Source organism: Melanotaenia boesemani, chromosome 13 (genome assembly GCF_017639745.1).
Source record: "Melanotaenia boesemani isolate fMelBoe1 chromosome 13, fMelBoe1.pri, whole genome shotgun sequence".
NCBI classification, from domain to species: domain Eukaryota; kingdom Metazoa; phylum Chordata; class Actinopteri; order Atheriniformes; family Melanotaeniidae; genus Melanotaenia; species Melanotaenia boesemani.
In genome coordinates, this window is record NC_055694.1 from 4003044 (window position 1) to 4021159 (window position 18116).

At 38.0% G+C, this 18116-nt stretch overlaps 2 protein-coding genes across 9 annotated transcripts in view; both read left to right on the top strand.

Moving 5' to 3' along the window:
• tpd52l2b (tpd52 like 2b) overlaps positions 1-11381 on the top strand; it is a 28066-nt gene extending 16685 nt beyond the window's left edge. For 2 of the 8 annotated variants that reach the window (XM_042002975.1, XM_042002978.1), the window contains 5 exons: positions 2731-2832; positions 5015-5041; positions 6778-6819; positions 7630-7678; positions 9040-11381. In XM_042002975.1, the coding sequence (XP_041858909.1) occupies positions 2731-2832; positions 5015-5041; positions 6778-6819; positions 7630-7678; positions 9040-9126 (307 nt within the window). In that variant the 3' untranslated portion in view covers positions 9127-11381. Of the gene's footprint in view, positions 1-2730; positions 2833-5014; positions 5042-6774; positions 6820-7629; positions 7679-9039 lie in introns of all 8 variants that reach the window. The other 6 variants (XM_042002976.1, XM_042002980.1, XM_042002979.1 and 3 more) reach the window with 4 other exon arrangements.
• Positions 11382-12945: 1564 nt separating this feature from the next.
• On the top strand, positions 12946-16452 carry ppdpfb (pancreatic progenitor cell differentiation and proliferation factor b). Its single transcript, XM_042002982.1, has 5 exons — positions 12946-13111; positions 14036-14129; positions 14556-14633; positions 15725-15818; positions 15975-16452. The coding sequence occupies exons 2-5, from the start codon at positions 14075-14077 to the stop codon at positions 16087-16089; spliced, it is 342 nt and encodes a 113-aa protein (XP_041858916.1). The 5' UTR covers positions 12946-13111; positions 14036-14074; the 3' UTR covers positions 16090-16452.
• Positions 16453-18116: the final 1664 nt, after the last annotated feature.

Sequence of the window (18116 nt, forward strand, 5' to 3'; positions counted from 1 at the left end):
ATGCCACTTTGGGGTCTGCTGGTTCATAGAAAAATCCAGCTGCCTCCACCCATTTTAAGCAGGCACTGCAGTGGGCAGCCCTGCCCCTACAGCATCTCCCTGAAGGACCCATTGTTTACAGTGTTGCCAACCTAGCAACTTGCTGCTATAATTAGTGAGTTTTAGACTTCTCTAGCAGCACTTAAAAAAATGACTATTGACAAATTTAGCAACTTTTTCTGGTGTTACTGGAGACTTGGACACTGACATGAAAACGCTTCGTTTATTCTTCTCAACGAGTCGCAGACGCTACCGAAGGCCCCTCCCCCATCCCAAAGCCCTCACAAGAGGCTTTAAAAAGCTAATCTTTAAAAAATAAATAATTAGTTAATTTAGATTTTAAAAAGTAGATATTATTAACCAGTTTGTTCTGTTTACTTGATCTCTTCTCAAGTATTACTTATGTAAATGAGTTCACTAACTCATGGTTGAAGTGTGTTTTTAGCTTATTTTTTGCACCACAGTGAGCGAACAGTCTGGGAACACTGAGACTGTATCTGCACGAAGTGCTTTAAAATAATGCATTTATTTTACATTGTTATTGTATTTTCTTATATTAACATATTTTTGTTGTATTGTTTGGATTGTGTTATTTTTGTGGTGTTCTGAATTTGATCAAAAAACTAATAAAAAGTTTTCTCCTTCTATAGTATCGGGTATCGAGCACCATCCTTAGTGTCAGTATGAGAGTCAATAGCAGAGGGTCAGCTTCTGGTTTTTGCAGAAATCCCCTTCGGAAGTGGCAGAAGTGTGTTGTCTCTGAACATGTGACAAAATAACAGAGCGTATTACGGGTTAATAAGAATTGTTCTTTTGTCTCACCGCTTTTATCGTTTGGAGCTGAAATCAAAATTCTGTATGAACGGCTGTATTGCTTTGCTCCGCCATGTTGCCTTCGTCACCTGCTCAGTGGACCACACCTGTGCTGCACGGGTTGAGGGACGGTTAAATGATGTCAGCGTGCCGGGAATGTGTGATCACATGACATCATAATATTACATCATCTACTGGTGTTGTTGTTTTTGGTGTGAAACAATTAATGCATGTGGCATCTTACGGTGACACGGGATTGTTTTGTAAATTGTTGGACAATAACTGCCTGCATTTTGATGTGAATAGTGGGATATAACTATGTTTGCTCAATTTATACATACGCTTTTTACATTAACAATATATTTGATTCTGTTCTAAAAATAGTTTATTTAACATATTTGTTGTTTTCATATTAAAAAAAACTTATTGTATTGATTTTAGGTGCAGTGTGATTATATGTCAAAATGAAAACACAACTATAAAATCAGACATGTGAGGTTGTGCTGACAGGAATGATAACCAGGCAAAGCAGGTAAACTAAGGGTAAAAGCAAAGGTGTTCCAAAAAGGCCAGTTATTCCCCAGAGGGTTAGGATAAAGGTTAGCATGTAAATATGTAACAACACTGATTAAAATTACAGAAACGTCTGAAAGTTTAATGACACAAGTTCATGTGTGAACACTCAGCTACGCAGGATTCTCTTCTAAATGGTTTCTGTAAACCATCTGCTGCTGGACCGCTGGGAGCTGGCTATGATGTCGCCTCTCTTACGCTCCTCAAGCATCCGTTCAGCATCAGACATATTTCTTGGTTTATTCTTCACAAGTGTTTGATAAGATCGAGACTATTCTGAGCATCATTTAGCTCGGCCAAAACCAAAATGGTGTCCTTCTGCTTTTATGTCTTTTTTAAAAAATAGTATCGGGCATGTGAGAAAAACGTTAACATTTCCTGTTCTGGCAGCTTTAAAGGCTTTTTTTCATCTTTTGTGTGCCATGTTGTTTAAATAATTCATGTTCCAGACAAACGTAAATGAGGTCAAACCACAAGGTAGACATGGATGTACTGATGTTGGATGAATCCTGAGACTTTTTACTGATCAAAATTAGATCATTATCAAAAACAAATTTAGGGGTTGGAAAGATAGAAAATGGGCGATAGTTAAGACCCAATATTTCTGAGCCGTTATGGAGAAATTAAAGAACCCTGTTAGTGAATCTCTGGCTGTATGAATTCAGTTTGTTAGAAGGTGTGATGACCAAATAACCCAAATTTAAATTTACAGGTAAAAGTAGAAAAAAACTGTTTGATTGTTTTACCTTTTAAAACTAAAGTATCTCCATGACAACAGATACGGCCCCTGTTTTCTGCGTCATTCAACTTCAACATGATGTTTCAGAGCTCTTAGGTTGTTTTGGGTGAAGGATTAACTTCTTTTTATTTATTTTTTTGACTGTTTAACTCATCAGTTTGTCATGTAAATCAATTGTAGGGTGACCAAAAATTTTAGAAGCATTATAGTAGCTTTGCTTTCTTGGACAGAGTACTAACCGTTGTTGTGCTGTAGTATTACTTTTTTGTGGGATTTAGCCTAACGTTTTGCTCTCTGTGTTCACTTTGCTGCTAATGTTTTTTGTGCTTTCTTTTCCCTCCCCTCACCCATGCATCTGCCTCATTTTCATCTGACTTTTCTTTCCCATCTTTGCTTTTCCACTTCCCCGCTTTTCCTGTCCAACATTTCCTAAACATTACACTGCAACCATCCGTCCCTCTCCACTTTTCTTTTCACCATTGTTCTCTTTGTGTTTTGTACTCTACCACCCACTTATTCCCTTTGTTATCATCATTTCCCTTCCTTCCTCCACCCACTCTCTGCAGATACAAGAAGACTCAGGAGACTCTTTCCCAGGCGGGACAGAAGACGACTGCAGCTTTCAACACAGTGGGCACAGCCATCAGCAAGCGGTTCGGCGACATGAGGTACAGTGAAAGAATCAAAATGGCTGAAGCTTAGCTAGAAGGACATACAAGCAGAGGTGGCCATATGGAGAGAGATATCAGAAAATTGAACATCAATACAGATCAGTATTTATTCTTTATGTCACACAAACACAACATTATTAAAGACATTTGTAAAACACTGAGTTCTAAGAACGAGGAATATATGTCATTTTAAGTTTTATCTGTGGAAAAAAATTCATTAATTCTCTCACATCCAGCTTTTCTCTCTGATGGTGTTTTATAGATTAACACAGGTCTGTTATTGTTGATTTTCCCACAAACCCACACTGATGACATTTCATACAATTCCTGCAGCTTATTGTTGGAGAGATTCCACTGTCCAAGCAAGAGAGGCATTTTTTATTTATTTAATATTTAGAACTATTTACAATATTTACTATTGAGGTATCATTTACTTATTTATAATTAAGTTTATACATTAATTTACACCTTGTTCCACCTGCTGTGGTCCATCAAGTTTCTCTTCCAGAAGCTTCCTGTGAGCTGCGTTGATGCCAGTGCACTTCTTGAAGATGTCTGTATTTATTCTTGCAAAGTCCAGTATGATCCAGCGATGAGCTATCTCCAAGCACCAGTCCTTACAGAATATTTCCATGTCATCTAATCCAAAAAGTCCAAATTAAAATTAGAAAAGCTCAAAATCCTGCGCAGTCTGAATTAGCTGTTCTAGACATGTCCAATGTGCACTTTTTATACATTTTCATTTACATTATCTTCATATTGGTGCAATGATTGTCATTAATGCTGAGCTTAAGTTTCGTCTGAGAGTAGATCAGACAGACGGTACCTGTTTCGTATGTTTATGTAGACTCTGCAGAACCCAGTCTGACTCCAGGTGAAGGGCAGTTTAGGATATAGTCCCACTCCAGCTGTAGTCTTATTTAGGTGAGTTAGTTTAGACACTTTCCACATGCTCAGCACTAGCTGGGGTTGGCTGAGAGGGCCGAGATTTCGAGTAGATTAAAAATGCTCTTGGAGGAGGAATGAATTGTAAACAGCTTCTGCAGATTCTTGTACTCTGTTGAATCTGGTTTCCAGCTGCAGCATTATAAAAGACAACTAGAGCTTCATGGATTTATTACTGATGCTTTTATGAAGAATTTCCACAGCAGTCATTTTTAGAATACTTTGGACATCTGTTTACTACTAAAAATATATAATAAGAATACTTTGGCATTAAATACAATGCTGGCATTTTATATTTTGATGGCAACATATGCACAGAGTTACACGGTTGTACAAGTCAGCTAACTAATGTGTGTACGTGTTGTCCATGACCTTTACAGGAAATTACAATGAAAAAACTTGTCATTTATAGTGAATCTGCTGTAACTGCAGAAGTCGTCCTCAGATATGTTTCTGTTCGGGCTCTTCATGTTCCCGTTTAACTCTTAGATGCAATTTAACAGTCAGGGTTGTCTACATTCACCAGTCCGTTAATGGACTTATTTTGGAATAGGTACGTCCATGGTGTTGTCACTTCCTGGTATTTTCAAAACATCTTTGTAGCTTTAGCGGATGTGCACTGGTTCCTAAACTTTCTCCTCAGCCCCCCCACCAAACACACACACACAATACCACATGCACTCTGACACTTATAATGAACTGTACGGCGAAATGCTGATGGAAATAGTATTGTTTAGAGAAGTGATCTTTAGCCATGTTAAAAATCCAAATTTGGCCCGAGAGAAGCAGATTTTTAGCATGTAGCTGCTTTGTCATAAACGTGAATTGAATCCACAACAAACCACTTTATCCTCCTTTTTATGAAGTCCCTGTGGTGAGAATAACGTGACTTTTTTATCCTGACAGAATTAACTCTTCACCTGACTGCAGATTATATTTAACCTCCGTTCATAATCTAAACTGTTGGCTGTTAACTGGCTGCTGTCCATCATTTCATCATTAAGAGGCATTTAGTCAAGAATGACGTTATTCTGATCCCTCCTGTCAGTGTTTCCCAGCATTCGTACTGGTCCGACTGGTTACACAGCAAACACTTCTCTGTTCTGCTTCTGTTTGTCCTGATTTCTCTGCAGATAACCTGCTGTATCTCACCTGAATGATTTGTGTTTGTTGCTGCTTTTGGTTCATTTACTCTCTCCTTGTTTTTACTTGCTGCCTTGGTTTTGGCCTGCAGAGCTCTTCCTTTCTCTAATTCCTTTAGGTAAGGCTAACACGTCCTTTATCACACACTCAGTCTCCTGGCTGGACATTTGTAATACAGGGTAAAAAAAACACTTTAACTCATCAAAGTGGCCAGTTTGTTATTAAAAAAATTAGAAATTAAAATCTGGAATATTTCCAGAATATTAAAAAAAACTAGGAATGAGTAATATCTTTTTTTTTTATATTTTATACTTTCTTATCAATACTAAGACCAGTACACATACTTTTTGCCCATTAAAGGAAAAAAACACAAGTGTACAGTGTGCTTTATTATCTTTATAGCAAGGGCAATATGAAATATGGATACATTTATTAGTTAAAATATAATAATCTTTTTTAAAATACATGTAAATGTATATAATTTTCATATATATATATATATATATATATATATATAATATCGTCCCTATTACAAATAACAAAACTTTAGAGAGTCAGGTGCCATGGAGAAGATTCACAGCCCAGGTGTATATTTATATTTACTCCCATCCTGAAGTAAGGTGAACTTTTCCTGGGTTTGGCAGTAACTAACCAGGCTTGTAAACTCGGTCTGGACTTTTTCTTATTTATCTTGTTTAGTTCCTAATCAACAGGAAGAATTTCCAAAATACACAATTTAGGGTATAATTTTATCTTCTTACTTATGAATATGTTGGCATTTTCAGATTATCTATTCTTGGAGGATCTAAAGATGGAAATTAGCTTCAGCTAAAATCCTGCATATTTACATTTTATATCCGTCCATTTTCTCCACCCACTAATATTTTATATGTACATTAATATGCACTGTCCCTTAAATAAAAAAAAAACCATAGTTTTTAAGGAAAAAAGTAAGGAAAACATTTAGTTTTAGGTGATATCTGCAGGATCATTCACAGATTTCATTTTTGTATTTTGGTTAAGAGCTGAATTCCTCTTTTTATTTGTTTAATTTTTACCAGATTTTTTATATACTTTCTATGCTCAAACACTTTGTACTTACTTTACTTCCAGACTCACACATTATAACTACCTTTCTTAGTTAAAGCACCCGTAAAACAACTCAGTACCTAGATTATTGATGTTTGGCACGACTGATTGTTGACAGTAGTTAGTGCTGGGCGTTAGGACCGTAATCATATATCCTGTGTTTTTCTAAACTAAACCAGTTTTGCTGTGTTGGACTGTTTTTCTCCCAATCCATGACCACATTTTCCACTAACTGAACTACTGCAGCTGATTGGATGAGATGAACAATAACATGATGAAGCTGCGGGTTCCTGTTGTTCAGTCCGACCTAAAAAAAAACAAAACAAAGTATCACCATGACAACAGATTCAGCTCATTTTTTCTACATAATCAACTTTAACTTTCTGAACTTTCTCCGTCCATTTTCACCGCTCAGCATCTCCAGGAACACGGCTGCTCTGCTGCATGTTTAGTGGTGCAGCAGTGAAAAAGGTCCCCCTCAAACCTTCCCACTGCACCACGTTCCCAGTCTTTAGGCTGTTTAAACTGGTGTTTGCACTATAATTCAAATAATAAAACTGAAACCAGTTTTCAGTATGAACCGGTACGCCGCCCAGCACTAACAGTAGCTCTGTTACTTTAATGGCACCTCTAATCCAGAGTACATCCTGCTTTCTGTTTAAGGATTATTAATAACCTCCAACTTTGGTGTATACATTGCTTTTCTGTGTGCCTGCCTTGTAACACTTGCATCTCTGTCTCTTCTCTTTAACGCTCACAAAGTAGCAACTATTCCATTCGCCACTCGATAAGTATGCCGGCCATGAGGTAAAGTAACACAGATCTGCTCAGTTAACACACATTTACCTGCTGGTTTCCTTAATGTGCATGTTCCGGTGTTTGTTTGTTTGTTTGTTGTTTTCCAGATTTGGTATAAAGTATTTATACTTAAAGGACAAAATACTGCTTGTTTTGTGTTTTTGTTTTAATTTACTTTTTACCCATAAACAAAATTCATGCAGCTGATTTCTAAGATTATGTTTAACAGCTTGTTGATGATGTTTACATTTACATCCTTATTCAGTCAACATGTCAACAACATGTAAGGTGAAAGTATGTTAGGGACCAGAGCAGAACCAGAATCTGAGCATGCATGAGGGTTCATCTTCCAGTACCAAGACCGTATAAAAGAAGGGTTTTTTGCAGCAGTTCTAGCTGATTTACAGCCTTCTGGGAGTTTGTGGTTCTGTGTGGAGATCCAGTTCAAAAAACCCAAAATGTCCACATTTTCATTACAAATTATAATTTAAATAAAATTACAAAGCAGTGTACATTCTAACTGCATACACCACTACAGTCCTAGTAAAAGTCAAGCTGGATTATGGTTAAAAAAAAATATAAATATTATTTTGAATGGTTGTGTAACCTTTTTTCATTATTTTCTTTTTGTTTATAGTTTCTCTTTCATTAGTTCGGTCAAAATTAATTCTGTATACATGTGAATGAATGTATTCATTCATTCACATGTATACAGATGTAAAGCATGATAAATATAAATGTCTAAGAGGATTGTTTAATTTTTATTATTAAGATTCTAGTTTTTAGGTTTGTTTTTAACATTTTGCCTCTGTTCTGTAGAAACTCTCCAACCTTCAAGTCATTTGAGGATAAAGTCGGGAACCTGAAAGTGAGTAAATATGCTGGATCCGTTTGCTTTATCAGGTCCACCTTCTAGTACCAGGTTAGACCCCTTTTTATTCCACAACTGCCTTAATTCTTGGCATAGATGGAACAAGGTGGTGGAAACCTTCCTCAAAGGTTTTCTCCATATCAACATGACAGCATCACATAGTTGCTGCAGGTTTGTCGGCTGCATCCATGATGAGAATCTCCCGTTCCACCACATCCCAAAGCTGCTCTACTGGACTGAGATCTGGTGGCTGTGGAGGCCGTTGGAGTCCAGTGAACTCATCGTCATGTTCTAGAAAGCAGGTGGAGATGATCTGAGCTTTGTGACATGGTCCATTATCCTGCTGGAAGTAGCATCAGAAGATGCTCCACTGTGGTCATAAAGGGATGGACATGGTCAGCAACAATACTCAGGTAGGCTGTGCTGGTTAAACCAGGCCACGTTGGTACTAAGGGGCCCAAAGTGGGCCAAGAAAATCTTCCCCCACCATTACACCAGCAGCAGCCTAAAGCGTTGATCCAAGGCAGGATGGATCCATGTTTTCATGATGTTTCTACCAAATTCTGAGCCGAGCATCTGAATGTGGAGCTGAAATGGAGACTCATCAGACCAGCAACGTTTCTCCATCTTCTATTGTCCAGTGTTGGTGAGTGTGTGTGAATTGTAGCCTCAGTTTCCTGTTCTTAGCTGGCAGGAGGCACCCGGTGTGTCTTCTGCTGCTGTAGTCCATCTGCTTCAAGGTTGGACGTGTTGTGTGTTCAGAGATGCTGTTCTGCAGACCATGGTTGGAACCAGTGCTGACTGGACTTCCTGTTGTCTTTCTATCATCTCCAACCAGTCTCTCCATTCTCCTTTGACCTCTGACATCAACCAGTCCAGACAACTGCTGCTCACTGGATATTTTCTCTTCTTCAGACCGTTCTCTGGAAACCCTAGAGGTGGTTGTGTGTGAAAATCCCAGTAAATACTCAGACCAACAAACATGCCATTTTCAAAGTCATTTAAATCTCCTTTCTTCCTCATTCTGATCCTCAGTTTGAACCTCAGCAAGTCGTCTTCACCACGTCTACATGACTAGATTGAGTTGCTGCCGTGTGGTTGGCTGGTTAGATATTTGCGTTTACAGGTGGACCTGATAAAGTGGCCTTTATCATTTAAAGAGAATCTTTACAACTCATCACATATCACCTTTTCCTGTTGAGCTGAGAAATTGATGCAGATAACCAAAGTGAGGCTCTGTCTCCATGACGATGAATATTTCAATTTAAGCATAAACAGGAAACAGAATCTGATGATTCAGTGAATGACCACAGTCATTAACTCGTCTGTTTCCTCTTTCTCCTCATCTTCCTCGTCAGTACAAGGTCGTCGGCTCCAGAGGAAACGGAGACGCCGTTGGCTCCCCCACTGGCTCCACCCCCACTCAGGAGAACCCACCTTTCTGAGTGCACACCCACCTCCTCCTCGCTGCCATCTTCCTCACGACCTTTAGACTGTACTGATACCACTTTTCATTACAGAGTTAGCCCAGATCTCTGACCCTCCACCTCAGCGACTCACCACCTCTCGCTCGTCCTCAGATCCACACCGGCGGCAGTTTTAAGACTCTGGTCTGAGGTGGGATGTACTTTCCTCCACAGACCTCACACTGCTGGTCCCATCGCCTCCATTTTTCTGCCTTGCTGTGGTTTTTGATGTTTAAACCTGAATAATGATAAATCCTCCTCCTATACTGACTCCTTGATTAGATTTTCCACCCTTTCTTAGTCCAAATAAGACCTTTTTAATCAGGTTTAATCAGGAAAAAGAAAAGACTAAAGAGGCGTTAAAATGAAAACATGGAGTTGATTAGTCTCGTTCTTTTTGCTCCAAGCTCAGATATTCACAGGCTTATGCAAAGTTGTGGTTTCATAGCTTGTTAATCGTCTTGTTTCTGAGTCTCATCGTCTACTGAAGTGATGCATTTACACTGTGAGCACGTTAGTTTCACCACTTCTTTACTTCACGGCTATTTGCATGCCAGCAGTGTAAACGCAGGCTTCGCTCGGGGGTTTAGAGGTTAGTTCGGACTCTAAGGGTAGCTTCAGATCACCTCCACCCTCGTAGATCTGCTGCTTGGACCGCGAGCGTGTTTCATCTCAGTTCCCGTTCACACCCTGCAGAGACCACCGAGGCGTCGCACACCAACACCCAGGATGTAAAAACAGGAAAACCATTTTGTATTATAATCTATTTTACACTGCTTTGCATAATGTTTTTACATAATTTTTATCAAAATGTACAAATATATATGACTATAATATATTGACAAAGACACTGCTAAATGGAGGAAAATAGCAAACTAAAAACAACACTGTGGGTCGGCTTTTGTCTGTCAGGACAAACACTAATCAAACCAGGAGCTCAAATAAAAGTGGTTTTTAAGGTCAGAACACTTTTTTTAAGTCCTGGTTTGACTTCAGTTCGTTTTCTTCTAACAGAACTCGGCATGAGACGATGCTTCGCTGTGTAAACTACCTGCTGAATGTCAGTTCTTCTCATCGGCCTTACTCTTTAAATGGTTCACCAGTTACGATCCCGCTGTTAGAAAAGGAATGCCTCTCCTTTTGTTGTCTTTTTACCCTTCTTCTTTTGGGATTTAAGTTGTGGTGTGGTTGAAGGAGGGAGAGTTGAAGCTTGAAAGCGTGTCATGGACAAACCTCTGGCTGCCATACAACCCTTCCTGCACTTAAACAGGTTGTTTTGCATCTTTGCTGCTTCAGATACACGTTTCTTCTCACAAACTGCTTTGCCAAATCAGTTTAGAAAGTGTAAATTACCAGAATATTCTCCTAAAAAAAGTTGAGCAACCTATGCTGTTTTTTTTGTATTATTTTTTTTTTTTTATTAGATTTCATGTTGCCAAAAAAAATAGAAAAGAAAATGGCTTCTCTTGTATGCTGCCTCAGCTTTAGCATCTCCAGCTGCAGGAGAAGTGGTTTCAGGCATTATAGATAATTGCATCGTGTCGCTTCATAACATACTAGAACATAATCTAGAGTTTCTCATAAATATTCACTTCAAGATGAGAATGAGTAGAAGTAAAATATATACATTAAACTCCAGACGATGGTTAATAAATATGAATTAAAGACAGTTTATGAACACTTCTGTGTATTATCCTGTTTTTGTTTATATTTTCTTGTTTATGTGATGTTTTTTTTTCTTCTTTTTTTGGAAGAGACTTTATAAATGGTCAGATTATTATGTTACCAGTTGAAGTTGCCAATATTTGAGTTTGTTACAGAATTTCTTCTCGACTGCCTCTGAATCTCCTCCAGTCCTCTTTCCTTAAGGAAAACTCCGTACACACTACAAGAAATACTTTTCTTTGTTTTGCCATTAATGTTAAAATTTGCTCCTTAAAGAATTATTTCTTCCTCTACTGGTAAAACATGATTTAAATGACTCCAGGTGGATTTTTCTTGTAGTGCAGCCGTTTCCTGGCAACAGCTGGACGAGGATGATCTACTTTTTGTTTTGGGTGCCATGGGGAAGTGCAGCAGAACAGCTTTATTTAGGTCCTGGGCTTAGCAGTTATAGATTGTACAAAAAAAAAAAAAGGGATCATATATGAAAATTATGGTCAATTAATTGGGGACAAAGGTTTCAGTTTTGTTGTGTATGTTTGGTAATCAATAAAGCATTCCTTTAAATTGTGCTTTGTGTATTTTAGTGTTCTTTGAGTGTTTGGATAAATTACTTTAACCTATAAATTACTCCAAATAATAAATTTAGTTTCCCAAAAATTGGTTTATTTTCACATTCAGTCTCTAATGAAACATGCAAACATCTATTTTACACTGAAATGTTTATTTTTGTGAGGTACAAAAATTAAATCTATTTAAAAGCTTTCAGATCTATTTGTTGTGATATTGTTTTAATTATTTTTGTAATAACGTGATAGGTCACTTTAAGGTGACCTTGTGTCCCGGCTTTGAGCGTTTGTGGCTCAGAACTCTAAAAAGTATAATTAAAACTAAAACCGTCATGAAGCGTCTCCACCGTTTTTCCTTTTATTTTAAAAAGTAACTGCACTTAATGAACATAAGTACAGAAAATATGTGTGCAGAGTTAGCACTGATGCTAATTTACATCTTGTCACTTGGCAGGTCACAGAAAAACTTAATATTTAATAAGAAGGTGCAGGCATAAGTACAAACAGGTTGTAGTTGATATTGTATAAAATGCAGGATTTAAAGTGCATAAGGTTAGTCATCTGAAGTCACTATTGGGCCTTTTAACAAAATAATTAGCATATTACCATGTGATAGGTCAAAATGTAATGCAAAAGCAACAAAAGTAAAAAGCAAAAACAAAAAAAAAGATATATTTTGAAAAATGTAATAATAATGACTCAAAACTCATTATTAGATTAAAAGTCATTACCAAACCTCAGGATTATGACAAAAACAATTCATTGAGCTATGATCTCAATATAATTAAAATATGGTTGGGAAATACTATGTGAAGATTTTTAATTTACAAAAGCAGGAAAAAATGGTGGAAAATGTTTTTTTTATATTAAATCGATCTATTAAAATATATAGATGTATTTTTAATTAAATCAATTTCATTTGATAAATTATGTTTTATATTGTTCCTGCAAAAATTTCCTTCAAGTGCAGTTCATCAATGTCACCATGAGAGTGCGCTACTTTATAAAAATAAAAAAGTAGTTAGGAACTGTTCTCTTGTCTCCGGGAGAGAATAGTAGAGCAACTTATAATTATATATACATATATATATATATATATATATACATACACACCTGTACCCGCGGTCATCGGAGCATTGGGGGTCTTGTCACCCACACTGGAAAAGTGTACAACAGAAGTCCTAGGAACAGCTAAGATACTGCGTGGGACTCTCAACTCCCAGGATTCTGGTAGAGGACCTGAGCTTGACATGAGCAGCCACCAAGCCCCCCCACCCAGGGATGATGGGAGAGTGGATGAGGAAAGACTTCGTTTGTTTTTCATCACATATCTTAATTTAGGGTAACTGGTAAGTGTCGTTAAAGATTTCTTGCTTTAAATATAAGTTCAATAATAGTAATAATAATAATAAAGACTAATCTAATTAAGCCATTTTTGTGTGTTTATGTAACTGGGGTAAAATATTTTCACGGTGGTGTAACCAAAAAAAGAAAGCAGTCCCTCTATTCGCCCCGCCCCTTTATGACACGTCACCATTCCTTCCTATAAAAGCTCGAGCAGCCCATCCATTCTATAGAGAAGCAGCGTTTAAATCCTTACGGACCTTGGAGGGTTACATTTACCCAAAACTTATTTTCAAATGGGCCCCGTCGCCTAGCGTTTACTCCCCCATCCTCGCCAACTGAGTTGAATTGGTGCTACTGAACATCAAGCACGTCTGGGTCAGAAAAAGGTGAGGCTTTGTGATGTGGTATGAGGCTAGAAAATGGTGGTTCGGGTTTTTTTTTTACGGTGGTGGGCGCTTGTGAACAGGGCTAGCTAACGATGCTAGCTGTCTGTGGAAGTGACTAGCTTGGAAAGGGGGGCGGGGGGCTTATTTTAAAAATTGTATTGAAAAAAAGCTTTTTTTTCTTTTCTCACGATGATGGTATTTAATTTTTTGTTTTCCAGAAAACGAAATATATCGTGATTGATGTAAATGCCAATCGACAAAATTGTCACGAGACTGTTTTTTTTTTATGTTCTGAAACAAAATGTTTTAAATACAAAAAAGGGAAATAAATTTAGGGTGGGCCGCCCAGCAGCGCGTGGGTGACCACATATGAGCACGCAGCATCATTTCTTCTTTCTCCCTTCTGTTGGTGATGAAACGGTTTAAAATGTCGGTTTGCTGCAGTGACTTAAATGTAAACAACAAGACCCCTGCAAAACACGACCTGACGTCATGAGGCTGACAGGCATACGTGCAGCACGAGCCTGCAGTTTGATTCCGATAAATATGCTTGCAGTGTTCAGGATGGGTCCAGTTTTACTGTGTTTTTTTTTTTTATATCTGCAGCTTAAATGTAGGTTTTTTTTTTTTTTTTTGTTTGTTTGTTTTTTTTTGCAGGCACCAAATTGATCAATTCCTTAAATGATGGGTTAATGATGGAAATGACTGTCGTAAACAAATTGATGGATGGTGTAATTCTAATGAAAACGCGACTTTTTAAAAAAATGTTAATAGAATGAGGGGAGGGGGAATAGTTTAACTGTTTAGATTGCATGTCTGTGTGTGGAAATGATGAATTAAACAAGTATATTTATAAAAATAAAACCACTTCAGTGGTTTTGATGTCACTCAGTCTGAATGTAAAATGCAGGATTTCTTCTCCAGGTTTCCATCAAGCACGTTACAGTGACCAATAACTGAAGAATGGCGGCTATTCCAGCAGGCGGTTCTCTTGTGGCGACAACTGATTACTACCGAAGTGAGTCATTCTCTGGTTAAACCCAAAGTTACTAATGATTAACCCCTTTCAAACAAACGGCTTTGACCTTTTTTTGTATTATTTTTATATATATATATATATATATATATTCCTGTATTTTTTTGTTGTATTTATTTTATTTGTTTTTGTTTTATAATTGTAATGAATTTGGGCATTAAGGGGTTAAGCATCATTAAAGTAAACAAAATCACCATACCAGTGAGTTTGCTGGATGATTTCAGATCTAAACACAAATACAAGAAATAAGAAATGTCTGATTCTTGAGCCTTGTATGTTTTTACGTTGAGCCAAACATGGAATGGGCTCATTAACAACAAGCTCTCCGGCTGGATTTTTCCTTTGCATCAAAGCCGTAGTGGTTCATTGTGCTTGGTGAAGACTAAGCCTTGATTCTCCCTCCCGCAGGGCGCATCGGCTCTACATCCAGCAGCAGCTCTTGTGGCAGTTCGGAGTACAGTGGGGAGGTCATCCCTCACCATCCAGGTCAGCGGTTGCATCCATGTAAAATTACTTTTTTGGCACCTACTCCTGCAGAATCAGGCTGTTCTGTTTAATAGTAGATGAGTCCTTGAACTGGCTTTAGATCCAAAAGTTGGGCTAATGGGGACACTATCATTAATTATACTGTCAGAAACCAGTTTTGCTAACTTGAGGATAGTACGCATCCGACACGAGTGCTGAGTGATCTTAAACACTGATGCTGATCTCTAAAATGATCCTGATCAAAGCTGCTCCTTCAAGATTTGAGTCAGTTGGAGGATAAAAGTCCAAAGGAGAGAATACGGAAAGAAAAAAGAATAATTTGAGAGCTTTTCTAAATGGTGTTTTGTTGCTATAGTTACAGTAACAATGTTTTAAAACATGTCCCCAGAAAGCCTCTGTGGTTAAGTCAGCTGTTAACTCGGAACATATGGTGTCATCTGTAGTTTCTGACCTGTTTCCAAGCACACAGTGGTTTTTTTTTCCCCCCCCCTTTCACAGTTTAGTCATATTTAGCGTAGTTCTTAAAGCAGCGATGCCCATCGAACATGCTGGGAAGGGTTCGTGTGTCAGTAATGAAGAAAGGCACGCCCTCAGTGACTCTGCTTTTAGCAGCAAGTCGGCATGTGCTGGCTTGATCGGTCCTCCTGATTCAGGCTCGTGGCTGTGTCATTTCCATCCAGTCCATCCACTATGGCTGGAATAAAGCCAAGAAGACGTTTCTGATGCACGGTGGCGCCACAAAGCAGCTGAGCTGGAGTTGGTTTAGTGAGGATAGCAGGTAAATAGTAGCAGGAATAACTGGAAATGAGGAAAAGGAGATTTAAAGGGTTTGAGCTTCTAGATGCATTTTTATTTAAAAAGAGACTGGTGGAGGTTTAAGGGTTAATAGTCTGAGTCAATGAAACTTGTGTCCCGCGGGTTGAAAGTGGAGTTTCTCCATCAGTGGCTGATGAAACGGATGATTATGTGTTTGACAGACGAGACACTCCCTAATGACGGGGAATTTCCTCTGACGTTAGAAACAAAGGAAGTAGATTTGTAAACTCTGTTTTCGGCCTTCACTTTTTACGTATTTGCTTTTGTCTCCTCAGGACTCCCTAAGCAGGACTCTGGCCACTGGTGGTCCAGTTTCTTCTTTGGGAAGCAGCCAGGGATGACCCCTTTGACCGAGGAGGCACATCAGAAGTAAGTAGAAACAAAACTTTTTCTGCTTCGAACGAGACGATGAGATGTAATGAGAGCGGAGGTGTGAACCCTCCTGACTGGGTGTAGTGGATCAGGCCTGTCCTGATCTCTGAGTCAGCCCATTCTGATCCGACATGACGCGTTTGTCTCCGTCAGGGCGGGGGTCTCAGGTGCAGTGACCAACGGTCAGATCACCTGCGTTGCCAGGGAGATGGTGTTGCAGCAGCAGATGAGCGAGAGCAGCGACGCAGGAAGCCCCACCTCCTCCTGATCCTGCAACTCATTCCAGTCCACACTGCACCTCGGGGAGAAACGATCCAACAACCAACGCTAGGTGACGGGAAACTGTCCCATTTCCACTTTTTTCTTTTTTTTGTACATATTTTTGTCCTCATAGTAAAGGCTGCCTTACCTGTCTGATTCTGTAGCCTTGTGATACTGTCTTTGTTTTTTTATTGAAGACCAAAAATGAGAAAAAAAAAAAAAAAAAAAAAGGTGGTGCGAGCGGTGAGCGCCGTTAACATTTGTAACGTTCTGTGTTTGTACTTTGTGTAAACTGATTTACACTCACATGCTCTTTTGTTATATACATTTCTCACCTGTCATTGCAATAAAATAGACTGTTGCAGCCTGACGACCAGTTTGTCCTGTTTGTCACATTTATAAACAATCATTTAACACCCACATTCATTTGCATTTCTAAAAAAAAATACAGTAATATTAAATAATAAAGAATAAATAATGCATAGCATCTCAGACTAATAACAGTATTTTATTTCAAATATAAAAAATGAAAAAAACAAAAGAATAGAAAAAAATCAGTTATTAAATATTAAATAGAAACAAGAAAAAAGATTAAATGATTTAATGAGGTGTAAGAGTAAGTCCAGAAGTTGAAATTCAAGAAAAAATGGTCAAAAAGGAGACAAAAAAGAAATGGAATTAAATAAATTCATTACAAACAATGTGAATTAATGCATAACTAGAAGAAATTACAATTTAATTTAAAATCAATTTTAAGAAGTAATATAAAGATTAATGCAATTAATGAATAATGGAATTGAATAAATGCATAAATAAAAATATAGATTATAAAGATAAAGTAAATAAAAATATAGATTACATGAACTAATTAGATGGAAAAAATTAGTCCTGAAGCAGTTTGTTGCACATTTGCAACAAGCGTGACGGGCTAATGTCAAAATGACGACTAAGGACATAATTTCATCTCGTTTAATTTTTTATTAGCTAAGTAATGTCTATTAGTTTACTTGACTTTCACACACATTTCTAAACGTGTCATTACTGCTTCAGGAAGAAAAAGATGCACTTTATTCTGAAATCAGCACATCTGAATATTAAATTCCTACACAAGCGCATCTTCTGCTTTATGAAGACAACTAAGCTACAGCTGGAGGAGGGAGAGGGACGCCGCTCGTCTCCACTCGGACCGTAGACTGGCGTCATGTGAGACTGGGGCGAAGTTCACTGCAGGAAAGTCGCAAACACTGAGTTCTGCATTGATTCGGGGCCTGGAGACGACAGAAAAGGGGAGTAGTGATCTGAGAAATCATCATCTCTGATGTTTCTTCATTATGTTTACATCTAAGATGGACATCAGTTTGAGTTCTTGTGAAATTTGTCTTAAAAATGGAGATAAAAGTTGTGAAAAGTGTGCTGGAAACCTGTTCCTAGCATTTGTGCAGTGTTTACACAGTGTTGGAATAACCTTATCAGGAACTGGAGGTTTGGAGGGTGTTTGCCTGGGAGTGGTTCGCTGGTTTCTCTCCAGGACTATTCCAGGAACAAAGTAAACAATAAAAGCAGCACTTCATGTCCTCATCCTGCTGCTGGACCCACAGCCTGGACTCCGTCTCACTGTGCAAACAAACACCGCGGCGAGTGTTTGTTTGCAAAACTTTGTGCTGATGAATGAAGAAAGAATCACCTTTGAACAAGCTGGCTGAGAGTCATTACAACCTTCTAATCACATGTTTATGACCCACTGTTAGCTGTGTTTTCGTTGTATTTTAGGCCTGTGAAATACAAGATTCTCAGCAAAACTGGGTCCCGAGGCAGCACCGTGATATTATCTAAATATTTCTCCACTGGTGACTCTGCTTTTATTTTATCAGTCATTTATCAACTTATTCATTTTTTCCAGTATCAACCGGGTGGCAGAGCAGTAGGCCATTAAATTAAATCGGATTAAAATAAGTCATTTAAAATTTATTAAATTTTAATTGTAGTTATTTTTTATTTATTTATTTCAAATAAATGTATATAAACCTAAAATGA